Source organism: Loxodonta africana, chromosome X (genome assembly GCF_030014295.1).
Source record: "Loxodonta africana isolate mLoxAfr1 chromosome X, mLoxAfr1.hap2, whole genome shotgun sequence".
Lineage (NCBI taxonomy): Eukaryota > Metazoa > Chordata > Mammalia > Proboscidea > Elephantidae > Loxodonta > Loxodonta africana.
This window is the reverse complement of record NC_087369.1, coordinates 148,361,909-148,379,569: the sequence shown is the minus strand read 5'-3', so window position 1 is coordinate 148,379,569 and position 17,661 is coordinate 148,361,909. Positions and strand designations below refer to the sequence as shown.

The following is a 17,661-nucleotide window of genomic DNA, read 5'->3' as shown; positions in this document are numbered from 1 at the left end:
AACTTGACAGCAGTGGGTTTGGGTTTCTTTTTTTTGGTAGCAAGACAGCTGCAACAATTCCAATCATCAAAACCTCACATGACAGTGTCACGAAAAGAAAGTGGAAGAATGGGAAAAAAAAAGTCTATTTCACATGAATCTCCCTTTTATTATACAGGAATATCTTTCCTACAAGTCTTCTTATTATAACTCATTGGCAAGAACTGGGTCACATGCTCATTCCTAGCACAATTGCTGACTAAAGGGAATGAAATCAGATCATCATTATTGACTCAGATCATTTATGATTCATGTTGTGGGATTTGGTATATTGCTACTCTAATAAAATTGAGGTTTCATGAGCAAGGAAGAAAGAATAATAAACTCTGAGTAGGCAACAAGCTGCGTAATTCTTATATATTTTTTCAGTACTCCTAAAAATATAAAGATTCATAATATGTAAACATTAATATGTTTTTATGTGTTTATATATTTTATATTTTTTTTCTTTTTGTTTCTAAATCTGGTATCATATACAATTTTTAGCCTTTTGCTTTTCTTAGCAACATGCACCAGAGATCTTTCTGGGCCAGCTGCTAAAACTCAAACACATACTTTTTGAAGGCTACATAATATTTCATGCTGTGGCTGTAGTATAACTTATTCAAACATTATCCCCTTGAGGGACATTCATGTTGAGTCTAGGTTTTTTTTTTTTTCCTTTGAATAATTTCGTGATCAGCATCCTTGCTCATATGTCTTTATATGCTAGAGTTTTTATTTGAGGGGGAAGGAAGGAGGTAGATTCCTAGAAGTGAGATTGCAAGGTTGTAGATTTTATATATGTACATTTTTCCCAGTATGGATAATTTTATTTCTTTTCTTGCCTATTGCTTTGGCTAGAATAGAAAGATATTCTATTCTACAACATTGAATAAAGGTGTTAAAGGTGGACAACCTTGCCCTAATTCTGATTTTAGAGGGAAAGCATTCAATCTTTCACTATTAAGTAAAAATGATGTTATATTTAAGTTTTTTGTAGATGTCCTTTCTTGGGTTGAGAAAGGTAACTTCTGTTCCTTCTTTGCTGAGAGTCTATCAGGAAGGGATGTTGGATTTGATTGAATGCTTTTTCTGTGTCTATTGAGACAGTACTATGGTTTTTCTTTTATAGTTTGTTAATATGGTGAATCTCATATATTTTTGAATGTTAAACCAGCCTTGCATTCCCGGGATAAACCACACTTGATCATGATCTTTTTCATATATTGTTGAATTCAGTTTGTTAAAACTTTGTTTACAATTTTTGCATCTATATTTTTTATGGATATTGGTCTGTGGTTTTCTTGTATTTCTGTCTGATTTTGGTATAGAGTAATGCTGACCTCATAGGAATGAGTTGAGAAGTACTCCCGTTTCAACTTTCTGGAAGTGGTTGCATAGAATTGGTGTCATTTCATCCTTAAATGTTTGGTAGGATTCACCAGTAAAGCCATTATTTTCAACAACAAGAACAAAAAAATAAATAATTAAAATAAATTGATAAAGCTCTAGGCAAATCAACTAGGAGAAAAAGAGACATGACACAAATGACACAAAATATAATTATCATAAACCAGAGATGTGACATCATTAGGGATTCTACAGATACTAGAAGTATAATATGGGAATATTATAAACAGCTTTATTCCATAAACTTGACAACTTAGATGAAATGGAAAAATTCCTTAAAAGACACAAACTACCAAAGCTCATTCAAGAAAAAAAAAATACATAACTTGAATACACCTAAATATATTAAATAAATTGAACTTGTAGTTTATGTATATTTTGAATTTCAATAGATGGGAGTCCGATTGCTTCCCAAAAATGTCTTAACACCTCACATTTCCACCAGCAATGTATAAGAGTACTCTTTTTCCTGCATCCTTCAGCAACAGATGTTATCATTCTTCGTATTTTTGAGTGTGTTGTATGAAAGTGTTCGATTATTTTCAATTTACTTTAGACTTTAATTTGACAGTGAACATGAACATCTTTTCATATATTTGTTGGCATTTGTACTTTCTCTTTTGTGAATAGACTATATGCTTTGTCCATTTGTCTATTAGGTTGTTTGGTCTTTTTCTTGTCAATGTGTAAGAGATTTTTATACATTATGGGTATTAATCTATTGTTCATTTGTGTTATAATATTTCCCAAAGCTATCATTTGTCTAGTAGCTTTATTTATTACATAGTTTTTTCAGTCTTCTTTTTTTTTATTTTTTTCAGTCTTATATAGGCAAATATATATAGAGAGAGAGTCCTTAGGTGGTGCAAATGGTTAATGTGTTTGGCTGCTAAGTGAAACATTGGCAGTTCAAGTCTGCCCAGAGGAGCTTCAAAAGAAAGACCTGGCAATCTACTTCCAAAAAATCTGCAATTGAAAACCCTATGGAGCACAGTCCCACTCTGATACACGTGAGGTTGCATCAGTGGGAATTGATTCAATGGCAACTATTTGGAATTTTTGGTGTGTTTATTTTTTGTATATGTATACAATGAAATATCTTAGTTATCTAGTGCTGCTGTAACAGAAATACCACAAGGGAATGGTTTAAAAAAGATAAATCTATTCTCTCACAGTCTAGGAGCTTAGAAGCCCGAATTCAAACGCTAGCTCCAGGGGAATGGTTTCTGTCTCTGTTGGCTCTGGGGGAAGGTCCTTGTCAATCTTCCAGCGCAGGGACCCCAGGTCCAAAGGACACACCATTCTCCCGGCTCTAGTTTCTTGGTGGTATGAGGTTCCCCTGTCTCTCTGCTCACTTCTCTTTTTTTATATCTCAATGGAAATTGCTTTAAGACACAACCTAATCTTGCAGATTGACTCCTGCATCATTAACATAACTACCTCTAACCCTGCCTCATTAACATCATAGAGGCAGCATTTACAGCACAAAGGAAAATAACATTAGATGACAAAATGATGGACGATCACACAATACTGGGAATCATGGCCTAGCCAAGTTGGCAGATGTTTTTGAGGGGACACAATTCAATCCATGACACATGTATACATATATATGTGTATACACACGTATACACATATTCAACACTCGGATTGTACATGATTGTATAGCCTGTTAGACTTTCTTTCAAGGTTCTAATTGTTTTATTTTGTATATCTGCGTCTGTTATTAGATTTAGCTACGATAAAAAATAAATGACTGTGGCTTAAACAATATACCCATCCTCTCCTGCGGGACTCCCAGAATGTAACTTCTTATCAGGGCTTTGAATGGGTTCAGTCCACTTCCAACCCCCGCTGAGAATTTGCATTTCTACTAAGTTCTCCACTGAGAATTTGCATTTCCACCTCAGACATACTGAATCAGAATCCACATTTTAACAAGATCCCCAGGTGATTCTTGGGCATAACTTCCCAGGAACTTGGAACTAACCTGTTCGAAGCACTGCTTCTTATAGGCTCCAGCAGTCATTTGGCTCAGGAAAGCCAGATGTTTTAGAGGTAAGGTGAAGGGAACCATACTCAGATTGCCATGTTTCCAGAGTCTCCTTCTAGTAGATGCTATTGGTGCACTGCCCCAATCTTTTTTACTGTGTAAGTTCACCTGTCCTCCATTTGCTGAGTGTATTGACAGTTAAGGGCTCACCACTGCATCCTTCTCCTGAAGAATGGCCCTGGGCTGAGGGAAACCACCTTACTGAAAATGAAGTTTTGTTCTTCCCAAGCAGGGTTGGGGGTCAGGGTTGGGGGAGCTGCACTGATAGATACCTGCTTCTGGGCAGAATGACTTTGATGGTGCCATTCACTCTAGATCTCCCATAGAGTCAGACTGAAGTTAGAGGAACTCACATCTGTGCATAGCTTCGTCTGTCCCCAGCCATATCATGGTTATCACCCACCCTTGTAAATGTTACCTAGGGACACTTTCTTAATCAATCACATGTAGGGTTTCCATAATCAGCGAATAAAAATAATAGACACCCATTTAAATTTGAATTCCCAATAATAACAAATAATTTTTAGTATAAATATTTCCCATGCATTTTTTGGCATAGATAGATAGGTAGATAGATGATAGATAGATAGATGATAGATAAATGATAGATGGATAGGTAGATAGACAGGTAGGTAGATTAGATAGATAGATTAGACAGACAGACAGACAGACAGATAGATAGATAGATAGATATTTACTTGCACAGGAATCCCCATCTCAGGCTCTGCTTCTAGGGAACTCAAACTAAGTCACCTCTTGCTAGTGCCTCTGTTTAACATTTTATATATTAAAAAAGAAGCTCCATTAATATTTAATATACAGACACACATTCTTACTTGATTCATATGTCAAACTGTTAGAGGAGAAGCCATGAGTCAAAAGGTTAGATGGTAATACTTTCAGCCTATTTTGATATATTTCAGCTTATATGATACTGGATGTCATGGCCATTGTTGTTGCTTTTTTTGTTTTTATTTTTTTAATGAGGACCTTTACATGGTAAAAGATTTACAATGACGTAAAGATGAATTATGCATTTGTCTTAAAAAAAATGGTTCCAAATATCCTGACCTTTTCCTTAATGACAACTGGCTCTCAATAGTATGCTACCGAGCAGATACTTTTGAAAATAAACAATAACAAAAACACACTCTATCCTTTCAAGGCAACTTTGGTAATTTAAGTTACTGATAAAGTTACTAATTTTGAAGAGAAAGTTTTGCTATGAGGAGAGCATTTTGAAAAACAATTTAAGTATGTTACTTAGGAAAAAAAAACTGTCATATCTGTACATTAAAAAAATTGGAAATGCTATTTCTAATCTGCTTTTTAGATCTTCGAAAAGAAGAATTTCAGTGGCTATCAACTCATTTGTAAAAAATATATACACATAAATTGCAACGCTGCCTAGTTAATTCGCAAGAACAACCGGGATTATAAGAAGTTAAAAATTTACTAACTGTATTTTTATTTTTTTTAATATTTGCATAATTGCTGGCTGGAGTTAAAATATGTATAATGATTTACTAAGTTCAGCCAATAATAGGCTTTTTAAATTAGATCTGTGTAACTTCAGGCAGTATCTTTTCGGCTATGAAAGCCACTTAATCCAGACATGGGAAAATTAACAAATTTTTTTTAAACAAAAACCAGACCTTTAAATCAAGGCTTCAAACCGGTTCGGTCCGGTTTGAACCCCTGGGTGCAGCCTTATAAGTTCAGTGAGGAACTGGAATCATGATTCTTTAGGCAAGTAGAGTCAAATTTATTTCTAACCATGCAGGTAAGTGGCTTGAGGGCTATTAATATACTGGCCAGCTGCCTCTTCAATGGGTCCAGGTGACATGCTTAGAAAGGTATCCTCACCTCCTCGCAGAACTTGCAAGAGTAAACAGAGGACTCCACCTCAAAAAAAATTTTTTCAAGCATGCACCCTTGGTATGAAACATTTTGCTCTTAATAAAAATATCATTTTGTTTTTTAATATGCTTCATAATTTTTTTTTAATGTGGTAAATATTTGGTGATACAGTTATTTAAAGCAGGGCTTTGAACTGGTTCATTCTGGTTCAAACTCCTGGTTGCACCCTCCTTGGATCCACTCATGGAGTGGCTAGAATACTAAATGTGCTGTTTTTGCTCATTTCTACTGGGTGCTTGGCAATTGTGTACTATGGAGTGACAGATGCCAAGAAAGTAGAGTGGTACAGCACTACAGGCATACCTCATTTTATTGCTCTTTTTTTTATTGCACTCGCTTTGCAGATATTGCTTTTTTTAAATACAAATTGAAGGTTTGTGGCAAACCTGTGTGCGCAAGTCGTTCAGTGCCATTTTATCAAGAGCGTGTTCTCACTTCGTGTTTCTGTGTTACATTTTGGTAATTCTCATAATATTTCAAACTTTTTCATTATTATTATATCTGTTATGGTGATCTGTGATCAGTTAGTGATCTTTGATGTTACTATTGTAATTGTTTCGGGGCGCCAGAGCCACGCCCATATAAGATAGAGAATTAAATCAGTAAACGTTGTGTGTGTTCTGACTGCTCTACCGGCTGGCCGTTTCCCCATCTCTCTCCCTCTCCTCAGGTCTCTCTATTCCCTGAGACATGGCAATATTGAAATTAGGACCATTTATAAACCTACAATGGCCTCTAAGTATTCAAGTGAAAGGAAGAGTCATACGTGTCTCACTTTAAATCAAAAGCTAGAAAGGATTAAGTCTAGTAAGAATGTCATGTTGAAAGCTGAGATAGGCCAAAAAGCTAGGCCTCTTTCAACCTAGGCCTCTCTCGACAAACAGTTAGCCAAGTTGTGAAGGAAAAGAAAAAGTTCTTGAAGGAAATGAAAAGTGTTACTCCAGTGAACACGTGAATGATAAGAAAGCAAAGCAGCCGCATTGCTGATATGAAGAAAGCTACAGCTACAACATTCCCTTAAACCAAAGCCTAATCCAGAGGAAGGGCCTAACCATCTTTAATTCTGTGAAGGCTGAGAGAGATGAGGAAGCTGCAGAAGCAATGTTCGGACGTAGCAGAGTTTGGTTCCTGAGGTTTAAGGAAAGAAGCCATCTCCATAACATAAAAGTGCAAGGTAAAGCAGCGAGTGCTGAGTAGAAGCTGCAGGAAGCTCTCCAGAAGGTCTAACTAAGATACTAGAGGAAGGGGGCTACAGTAAACTACAGGTTTTCAATGCAGCAGAAGCAGCCTCGTATTGGAAGAAGAAGCTGTCTAGGTCTTTCATAGCTAGGGAAGTCAATGGCTGCCTTCAGAGCATCAAAGGCCAGGCTGACTCTCCTCTTAGGGGCTAATGCAGCTGGTGACTTGAAGTTGAAGCCAATTCTTAATTACCATTCCTAAAACCCTAGGGACCTTAAGAATTATGCTAAATCTACTCTGCTTGTGCTCTATAAATGGAACAACAAAGCCTGGATGACAACAAATCTGTTTACAATGTGGTTTACTAAATATTTTAAGCTCAATGTTGAGACTTACTGCTCAGAAAAAAAAAATTCCTTTCAATACAAGGAGATTAATGTTGTTTTCATGTTAATACAACAAACATAACTGAAGCCCTGGTGGCACAGTGGTTAAGAGCTATGGCTGCTAACTAAAAGGTTGGCAATTCAAACCCACCAGCCGCTTCTTGGACACTGTATGAGACAGTTCTACTCTGTCCTATAGGGACGCTATGAGTTGGAACTGACTCTATGGTGCCACCATCAACAACAATACAACATCCATTCTGCAGCCCATGGATCAAGAAGGACTTTCAGCTTTCAAGTCTTATCATTTAAGAAATACTTTTTTAAGGCTACAGCTGCCATAGATAGTGATTCCTCTGATGGATCTAGGTAAAGCAAATTGAAAACTTCCTGGAAAGACTCAGCATTCTAGATGCCATTAAGAACATTCGTGATTCATGGGAGGAAGTCAGATTATCAACATTAACAGGAGTTCGAAAGAAGTTGATTCCAACCCTCTTGGATGCCTTTGAGGGGTTCAAGACTTCAGTGGAGGAAGTAACGCAGATGTGGTAGAAATAGCAAGAGAACTAGAATTGAAAGTGGAGACTGAAGATGTGACTGAATTGCTTAAATCTCATGATAAAACATTAATGTATGAGGAGTTGCTTCTAATGGATGAGCAAAGAAATTGGTTTTTTGAGATGGAAACTACTCTTGGTGAAAATACTGTAAACATTGTTGGAATGACAACAAAGGATTTAGAATATTACATAAACTGAGTTGATAAAGCAACAGTAGGGTTTGAGAAGATTTACTTTAATTTAGAAATAAGTTCTACTGTGGGTAAAATGCTATCAAACAGCATCACATGCTACGGAGAAATCTTTCGTGAAAGGAAGAGTCAATGGATGTGGCAAACTTCATTGTCATCTTATTTTAAGAAATTGCCACAGCCACCCCAACCTTCAGCAACCACCACCCTGGTCAGTCAGCAGCAGTCGAAATTGAGGCAAGACCCTCCACCAGCAAAAAGATTATGACTCGCTGAGGCTCAGATGATGATTAGCATTTTTTAGAAATAAAGTATTTTTTAGTTAAGGTACGTACATTGTTTTTCAGACATAATGCTATTGCACACTTAATATAGGATGGTGTAAACATAACTTCTACATGTACTGGGAAACCAAGAAATTCCTATGACTCACTTTATTGTGTTATTTGCTTTATGGTGGTGGTCTACAGCCAACCTGAAATATCTCTGAGGTATGCCTATATATCTTCCCCTCCCTAAAAAAAAGAAAACAAACAAACAAACTCATTGTGTTTGAGTCAATTCTGACTCACAGCGACCCTAATCCCCACATATTCTAATAGTGTCTGCCAAGTCAAAAGGCAAGGCCTCACAATTGGAAGCAGAGTCTGATGTGGTAATGTTAGACTTATTGACTAAAAAGTGCTGGTAGTTTATTTTTTGTTTTATTCACAATCTCGACGACAATGTTTATAGATGTTTCATGATTTTTTGTTGATGATTTTTTAGTTAAACTTTTTATTTTGAGATAATTATAGATTTATATGCACGGGTAAGAAATAATACAGAGAGATCCATTGCACACTTTTACCAATTTCCTCCCCCAAACTATAGTAGATATCACAACCAGGATATTGACATTGATACAGTCAAGATATAGAACATTTCCATCACCCCGTTGAGCACTCCTATTGCCCTTTTGTAGCCAGACCTACTTCCCTTCCACCCTCACTCCTTTCCTTAATCCCCGGCAACCATTAATCTGTTCTCTATTTCCATACATTTGTAATTACAAGAATAATATATAACTAGAGTTATACAGTATGTAACCTTTTGGGATTGGCTTTTTTAAAATCTTTATTCTGCATAATTTCCTCAAGGTTCATCCAAGTCGTAGCATGTATCAATAATGTGCTCCTTTTTATTGCCAAGTAGTATTCCGTGGTGTGGATTGTTTAACCACTCACCCCTTGAAGAACATCTGGGTTGTTTCCAGATTTTGACTATCATGAACAAAGCTGTTATAAATATTTATGTACAGAATTTTGTGTCAACATACATCTTAATTTCTCTAGGATAAGTGTCCATGAGTGCAATCACATGGTAAGAAACTGCCAAACTGTTTTCCAGGGATCCAGGAGATTTTCTCCTATTTGTTCCAAAATTTTATTATTTTACATTTTATATTTAAGTACATGATCCATTTTGACTTAATTTTTCTATAAGGAGGTTTATTTTTTGCCTATGGGTGTCCAGTTGCTCCAGCACCACTGTTGAAAAGTTTATCCTTCCTCCATTGAATTGTTTTTGCACCTTTGTCAAAAATTGGTTGAATGTATTTCTGTGGCTCTATTTCTGGGTTCCATATTTTGTTCCATTTATCTATGTATCTGTCACTTCACCAATACCATACTGTCTTGATTACTGTAGCTATATAAACCCATTGCCGTCCAGTCAATTCTGACTCATAGCAGCCCTATGGGACAGAGTAGAACTGCCCCCTTAGGGTTTTCAATGCTGTAATCTTTTTTTTTTTTAATTTTTATTGTGCTTTAAGTGAAAGTTTACAAATCAAGCCAGTCTCTCACACAAAAATTTATATACACCTTACTATATACTCCTAGTTGCTCTCCTCCTAATGAGACAGCAAACTCCTTCTGTCCACTCTCTCTTTTCCTGTCCATTCAGTCAAGGCTGTATTTTTACAGGAGCAGACTGCCAGGTCTTTCTTCCGTGGAGTGACTGGTGGGTTCAAACTGCTGACCTTTTGATTAGCAGTGGAGCACTTAACAACCACTGTGCCACCAGGGCTCTTAAAGCTATAGATTAAGACTTACTATTGGGTAGAGTGAGTCCTCCCATGTTATTCTTTTTTCAAGATTTCTTTACTTATTTTAGGGCCTGTGTCTTTCCACATAATTTTAAAATAAACTTGTTTATGTTTCTAAAAATGCTTTCTTGGGATTTTGATAGGAATTGTATTAAACCAATAGATCAATTTGGGGAGTGCTGATATCTTTACTATGTTGTATCTTCCAAAAACACGAACATAGTGTGTTTCTCCGTTATTTGGGTCATATTTGATTTCATTAGTGTTTTCTAATTTTCAGCACATAGATCCTGTAGATGTTTTGATAAAATTATACTTGAGTATTTTACCTGCTCTTTTAGGTAATGAGTCTCAATGAGGTCACACAAACAGGGGTTGTTTTTGTCAGTGGCCAGTTCGTACAGTTCCAGTAGTGACTGATGCTTCTTCCCAAGTGTAATGCACACTCCACTGTATTCATCCCGCTCTTCCAGTCCTCATGATCTGGTTTCTTGATATACTGCAGAAGATTCCATCACCTCATTGGTTCTGCAGCTTCATGTTTCTCAGCATGTTCTCTCTCCTCACTGAGATTGGTGAAGAAAGTATTTGGCAAAATTTTTCAAAGCCACATCGCCACGGTCAAAGTAGTAAGACATGGACAGGCAGATGTAGGTGACTTCGTGCTCCAGACTACTTGGATTCAAATCCCGTCTCCACCACATATTAATTCATTGACCTTAGACAAAATCATAGCCTCTTCAAGCCTCAATTTCTCCATCTATAAAATGGGGATAATAGTGAGAGTTATCTCATAGGAATGTTGTGAGGATTAAACCAGATAATATTTGTAAAGTTTCTGGAACAGTGCTTGTTGCTATAACAGCATAGTAAAAGTGTAAGGTAATGATAGTAAAGTATGCTAAGCTCAATATACCTAATGAGGCCTTGGTGGTGTGGTGGTTTAAGCATTTGGCTGCTAAACAAAAAGGTCAACAATTCGAATCCACCAGCTGCTCCTTGGAAACCTCATGGGGCAGTTCTACTCTGTCCTATATGGTTGCTATGAGTTGGAATCAACTCCATGGCAATGGGTTATATACCTAATAGGTCCCTGGATGGGGCGAACTGTTTGATATGGGTTACTAACCTGAAGGCTGGTGGTTCAAATCCACTCATCAATGCCACAGAAGAAAAACTTGATGATTTAGTTCCATAAGATTACAGCCATTGAAAACCCTACAGAGAGCAGTTCTACTCTGAAACACGAGTTTTCCTTCTATTCAGAAACATGTGGAGTCTCTGTTCCACACATGGCCTCATGGGGTCACAGGGTCTTGGGATCACCATTCTACTCTGAAACATGGTGGGGCGGGGGAAGTGGCAGGGTACATGTTCTACTTTGAAACATGTGGGGTCAAGGGGTCACCGTTTACTCTGTAACACTTGGGGTCCCCATGTGTTGACTCAGTGGGCAATGGATTTGGTTTTCCTTTTTCTGGTTGGTGTATACCTAATAGGTACAACTTCTCTGCCTAGACCACTCTTTCTGCTTTTACCTCTACCTGATCACAGCCTCTTTAATTGGCAAGACTTTTACAATATAAGTGTAGCAGGTTCCATTTTCAGGTAACCCTGAAGTACACTGATGATGTTAACTCTTAACTCCTTTCCAGCAACAAATCCTGCCTCTGCTTAAGTGGGAAAGCCTAGACCAGTATTTCTCAAAGCGGTCCACAGATCACTTGCACCATGTCTTTAGGGGATAGAGCCAGGGGATATGAATGTTTATTAGGCTGCCCTTGTGATTTTAATGTACACTAAAGTTTATGAAGCATTTCTCTACACTATCTGTGCCTTTTCACATGTGGTTGCTTCTTTCTGGAATGTCTGTTTCCTCCACCCCCACCTATGCAAACAAAATGCAGCCTCCTCCACTAAGCCTTCCATAATTCATGTTTATCAACCATCAGCAGATGCTTCTGTTGCTACGGGATGGCTAATATGGGGAAGAATCAGAACTGAGATGCAGAGAGTGTCGGAGAATCCTGGGATGTGGGAGAATCCTGGGATGTGGGAGAATCCTGGGATGTGGGAGAATCCTGGGATGCAGCAGCTGGACTGGAGGTGGTTGAAAGGTTCCATGTGCACTGGAGCTGAGTTTCCAAAAAGTGTGTGCAAAAGGAGTGAACAACAGCAACAGTGTAGTTCCCCCAGGCTCCTCTGATTGGTCAAAAAGTAAATTCAACCCTTTTCCCAAGAACCCACTCTGACAGCCCACCTTTTGCCAAGAAGGAGGGGTATGTGTGCACAGTTGGTGTCACCCACCAGGTGCTCTGGGCAATGGAGCCCTGTGTAGCTAAGCCTGCATGGTATGGGACTGCCACAAGGTTGACTGCTCTGAAACGGCAGAGCAGGATAAGAACCATTGAACCCCTGATACTGAAAAGCTCATGCTCTGAACCCCAACACTCTCTCATCATTGAGTCCATGTGGTTGCCTCCTTCTGAAAGATCTATCCTCTGCTTGTAATCCTGCCCAACCTTCAGGGCACCCCCTCAAGGCCGCAGGGGGCCTCTTTCCTGTTCCAGGGCTCTGCTCAGGTGCCTGGGGCTCCTGCTGGGACTGACAGTGAGGACTGAACCTTCTGTCCCTGGAGAGGGGGTTCCCTTCTCCTGGACCGCCTCTGCTTCAGGGCCTCAGGGCTCTGAGAAGCCAATTCTGAGGAGGAACCTCCCCCCCTCCGTCCCCACTCCCTGTCATCAAGGTTTCATGGGTTCCCGAGCCTGCACCTACCAGGGTCCTGGACACCCTCTGGAGGGAAGCAGGGTCTAGGATCTGCACTTAGAACTCGCCCCCTCAGGGGATTCCAGTACAGAAGGTTCAGATATCAGGGACCTCAAATTGAGGAGAAAGGAAAAAAAAAAAGTTGAAATTGTTTAAGAAGCTGGCAGAAGTGTTGAGAGGCTGCAGGAGGAATTCCGAGGAGGTCCCTATCGCTGCCCAACACCCCTATTTCTCACCAAGTTCAGCGTCTAATCTCGGCAAAGAGTCTTCCAGGATTGCACCAAGCACGCAGGTGCTTTTTTGGACAGGTAATTGTCAGGGCTTCTCTTACCTCCTGTTTGACTATACTTTAGGCTTCAAACTTTATTCAAGTAGGAATTTTAAAGAGGCTGGTTGGCTGCTGTTCTGAGGGTGGCAAAATACTCCCTGTCCGGCATTGAGGGGTCTGGAAGGGTGCACTGGGATGTGTCCATAGACGGAGACTCTGGGGTCCTGGAGTGCGGATACTAGGTGGTCTACTACGAATACACCTCCTCCCCCCACCCCGTGCCAGCCTCCCCTAGTATTCAACTCTCTCTGAGCCCCTCCCCCTGACTGGCCTGCGCCCGCCCGCAAGCGCCCCGCCCGCCCCGCCCGCTGCCTCCGCCCCTTCTCATCGGCCCCCCGCGTTGTCCTCGCTTATATCGACCTCCTCCACTACCCGCCGCCTGCACTTCCCGCCCTCGCCTGGGTCCGCGCTGCCGCTGCCGCCTTATTGCCGCGCTCAATCAGCGTCTGCTGCGCTGCCCGCGCGCTCCTCGTCTCCCCGCCGCCTCCTCCTGGGCCGGCGCCCCGGACTCGGTAGGCTCGGCGCCCCGCGGTCATCTGGCTCTCGGGACCCCGTGCCCACTGCTGACGCGGAGGGGTCCCATCCCCGCCGCCACCACGGCCAACACCGGTGCCACGAGTCATCGCCGCCGCCGCAGCGTCCCCACCACCGCCGCCGCCACCGCGCGCCGGGCGCCCACCATGGCCCCGCAGCAAACAGGTAGCAGGAAGCGGAAAGCGCCCGCGGCCGAGGCGGGCGCCGGGAGCTCCGCGTCTCGGGGCCCGGGGGGGACGGCGACCCCCGAGAATGGCGAAGGGCTGCTGCTGTCCAAGAAGCAGAAACGGCCGGCGGCGCAGCGCTCGCTGCTGCGCTACCTGAAGGGTCGCGAGGTGGGCGCGCGCGACTGCGCCGGGGCCCGGGGCTTCGAGGGCGAGCTACGCGCCTACGCGGTGCACAAGCTGCCTGCAATACTGACGGAGCGCGAGCTGGCGCTGGGCACCCTCAACAAGGTCTTCGCGTCGCAGTGGCTGAACGCCAGGCAGGTGGTGTGCGGCACCAAGTGCAACACGCTCTTTGTGGTGGACGTGCACTCAAACCACATCACGCACATCCCTCTCCTGGGGGACGGGGCGCCGGTGCTGGCCCGGGACCAGCCGAGCTGCGGCATCCACGCCATCGAGCTGAACCCCTCCAAGACGCTGCTGGCCACTGGGGGCGAGAACCCCAACAGCCTGGCCATCTACCAGCTGCCCACACTCGACCCCATGTGCCTGGGCGACCGCCATGGCCACAAGGATTGGATCTTCGGCATCGCCTGGATGAGCGACACCGTGGTCGTGAGCGGCTCCCGCGACGGCACCGTGGCGCTGTGGCGGGTGGACCCCGACATGTGCCACCGCAGCATCGGTTGGCATAACGACGTGGGGCTCCCCATGTACGCCCACATCAGCCCGAGGGACATGGAGATCATCCCCAGGGCCAGCACCAGCCCCACCAACCGTAAGGTGCGGGCCCTGGCTTTCAGCGGCAAGAACCAGGAGCTGGGAGCCGTGTCCCTAGACGGCTACTTCCACCTGTGGAAGGCCCGGAGCACCCTGTGCAGGCTGCTGTCCGTCAGGCTGCCCTACTGCCGAGAGAACGTGTGCCTGATCTACTGCGACGAGTTGTCCCTGTATGCAGTGGGTTCCCAGTCTCATGTCTCCTTCCTGGATCCGCGCCAGCGCCAGCAGAACATGCGGCCTCTGTGCTCCAGGGAGGGCGGCACGGGTGTGCGCTCGCTGAGCTTCTACCAGCATATCATCACCATAGGTACTGGCCATGGGTCCCTGCTCTTCTATGACGTCCGCGCCCAGAAGTTCCTGGAGGAGAGGGCCTCGGCCAGTCCGGAATCCTCTCCAGGGCCCAGAGGGAGGAAGCTCAAGCTCACCTGTGGGAGAGGCTGGCTCAACCAGGACGACCTCTGGGTGAACCACTTGGAAGGCACGGAGGAGTTCCCCAATGCGCTCTACACCCACTGCTACAACTGGCCTGAGATGAAGCTTTTCGTGGCTGGGGGGCCTCTCCCTTCAGGCCTCCACGGGAACTACGCGGGCCTCTGGAGCTAAACACGGCCGCCTAGGTATCAAAGCGCACAGATTTACCTTCCAGTTGTGTCTTAGCTCTTCATGCTGAGTTTGTGCTTTTAACTTTGTGTGGCTTTTTTCTTCCAGGTGGAAAACTACCGCTTTGCTTGAGTTTAGAATATTCGACAGAGAGAGAGAGATGGATCCTCCTGGCAATCAAAACTTGGCTTTAAGACTTTCTGCACCTTACCCAACAGCACCGTCTTTTTGCCTTCTCATACAAAGAATTTTGACTACTAATTCTTAATTGCTTATCTCTTTGAGTGATTCACACGTTTCCTCTTTAGGGTGATGATGAAGCCGTGGTCCCACAATTAGTATATATTTTCTTTTTTTTGGGGGGGGGGTTACCAGTATTACAAAAATATTGAGTTATTTTTCATTGCAGATATATGGTATTTTAAGAAGTTTTTGCTAAATAGGGTTTATACATTTGTCTGGAGAGCTAGCCATAGTTTTGTAACATTCCAATTGAAAAATACATTCCAGGTTCACGATTACCAAATTTTGGAAACCTTTTAATAAGTCGTCCTAATGTTTATAGTTTGTACATTGTTGGTGCTAAAAATGCTTTTGAGAAAGTTTCTTACTCTCTTTGAAAAATGTTGCCTGGGAATCTTGGGTTTTTTTGGTACCAAAATACCAATTGATCAGTACACTTCAGCAATGGAAAGGTACTGGTTAATTGAATGCTCAGAATTAATCCAAATATGGAATCACTCTTTTTCTTTCAACCTTTAGTTATATTTTTACGAACTGTTGTTAAATAGATAAATGGATGTGACTGTTTTCACTTCTTGCCTTAGAACTATCAAGCCTTGGGAATACGTTGGAATGTTTGTTGTTTTGAGGATGTTGCACAGAGCTTTAGTGCTGTCATTAATGCAGGGGTTTCAAGTGTAAATGCAGGATGTGTAGTAGGCTGGGCAGACTATATACTGATCCAGTAAAGAAACTGGATATTTTTTCTGCTGTTTGTAGCCTCAGTGTTATGTTTGAGCATACTTTAAATTTTCCAATTTTGTTTAATAATTTAATCACAAGGGAAAAAATTGCAAAGAAGAAAAATCAGCCCAGTCTACTCATTCTGAAAAAAGATTAATATGTAAAGTTCTAATTAATAAGAATCTATTTTGTGAATTTCAGAGATTCTTAACTAAAGTAAAATAAATGCGTAGTTAAAAGTAAAGGAGTTATAACCCTTAATGTAATAATATGTGGTTATGATGAATACAGGAACTATGTTTAAGAAGGTGAGCTGGAGATTAGAATAAATGGGATTAGGTTGAAGAAAAGTACTTTGGGGCTTAGATAAATATAAGTTGTGGATTGTTATTGAAACAGGTTGTAATTCTCTATATGTGAGAATGTTGGAAGTGAGGAGGGAGATTGGCTCTTCCCCAAAATTGGCCAGGTTGTGCTGACCTTGGATTAGTTATTGTATCAACGTCTGTTTTTCCTTAAATGTTTTGGCACACAAACACTGCTTTAGTGTCCCTGTGCTACTTGTTGTTCAGTTACAAATTGAACCAAGAAATGTTACGAACAGTACTGAAAAGTGAGTTAAGACAGAAAAAATCAGCTTTTGTTTTTAGAGATTGTTTAACAGGTTTATAGAGTTGTTATATAGAAGTAAAATATTTGTGTGCCTGTATGTGTCTCTAATTCAGTTGTAAGTGTTTTGAGAATAGAGAATACAACTGTCATCTTTATATTCTCATTTCTCCACTAATGCCTAGCAAATTGTAGGCAGTCAGTATTTACTGAATGAACGCATTCGCTTTCTGGAAACCTAAGTTTCAAGGCTTTAAAACATACATACATAAATGCATAAATAAAAACTTACTCTTAAGTAATACGGAATCCTGATGTGTTTTTCCCCCCCTTCGTTTTTTTTTTTTTTTTTTTTAAGTTGCCCTAATTCATTTCCAGAACAGGCATGGTACTTGCATAAACTTTCCCGTGTGTGATACCAGAAGATGAAGGAAAATGTATAAATGTTTCTACCAAAAATTATAAATGATATTGGAATTTAATCTTTTTACCTGCAAACATTTATATTTGAAATTTTATTTAAAATATTTTCCAAAAATTGGAAAGATCTCGTTTTGGCGTTTTTGGGTTATTTTTTAATTTCAAAATTTATTTGCCAAAAATTTGTTTAAAATACACTCAAGAACTTCACCAAAGTATTCACTGCCCGTCTGGTTGTGGTATTTTGTAATTGGGGATGTCGGGAGAACATTTTCAGTGGAAATTGCATTTTTTTTTTTTTTAAGTAGAGACCAAAGTTTTATTTGTGGCTACCAGGGGCTGGACGATTTGGGGGTCGGGAACCATTATTTAGGGAGCAGTGAGTTTCTGTTTATGACAGTGGGAAATTTGGGATTAATGGTGGGTGGTGGTTGCACAACCTGGTTATATCACTAAATTGTATTCCTGAAAAAGTTTGAATTGGCAAATGTGTTAGATGTATTTTAATAATAAAGGGTGAAACAAAAAACCCACTTAAGAAGGCACAGGATAGTATACCGGCAGCCCTTAAACAGTCTCACTATTCTAAATGTCGGTGAGGACACCAACCAACTGGTCGAGGGAGGAAGCCATCGCATGGCCTCTTAGAAAGCTCTCGTACAGCAGTCACTAAAGCTAA

The 17,661-nt window shown here is 41.3% G+C and overlaps 1 protein-coding gene across 1 annotated transcript; it reads left to right on the top strand.

Annotated features, from left to right (window-relative positions):
- The first annotated feature begins 13,586 nt into the window (after positions 1 to 13,586).
- DCAF12L2 (DDB1 and CUL4 associated factor 12 like 2) lies at positions 13,587 to 14,990 on the top strand. Its single transcript, XM_003414756.3, has one exon. It carries the CDS (start codon positions 13,587 to 13,589, stop codon positions 14,988 to 14,990), a length of 1,404 nt encoding a protein of 467 aa, XP_003414804.2.
- The last annotated feature ends 2,671 nt before the right edge of the window (positions 14,991 to 17,661 follow it).

Bases quoted from the DNA above. Each gene is read 5' to 3' on its own strand.
- DCAF12L2 (XM_003414756.3), top strand. From the start codon at position 13,587: ATGGCCCCGCAGCAAACAGGTAGCAGGAAGCGGAAAGCGCCCGCGGCC.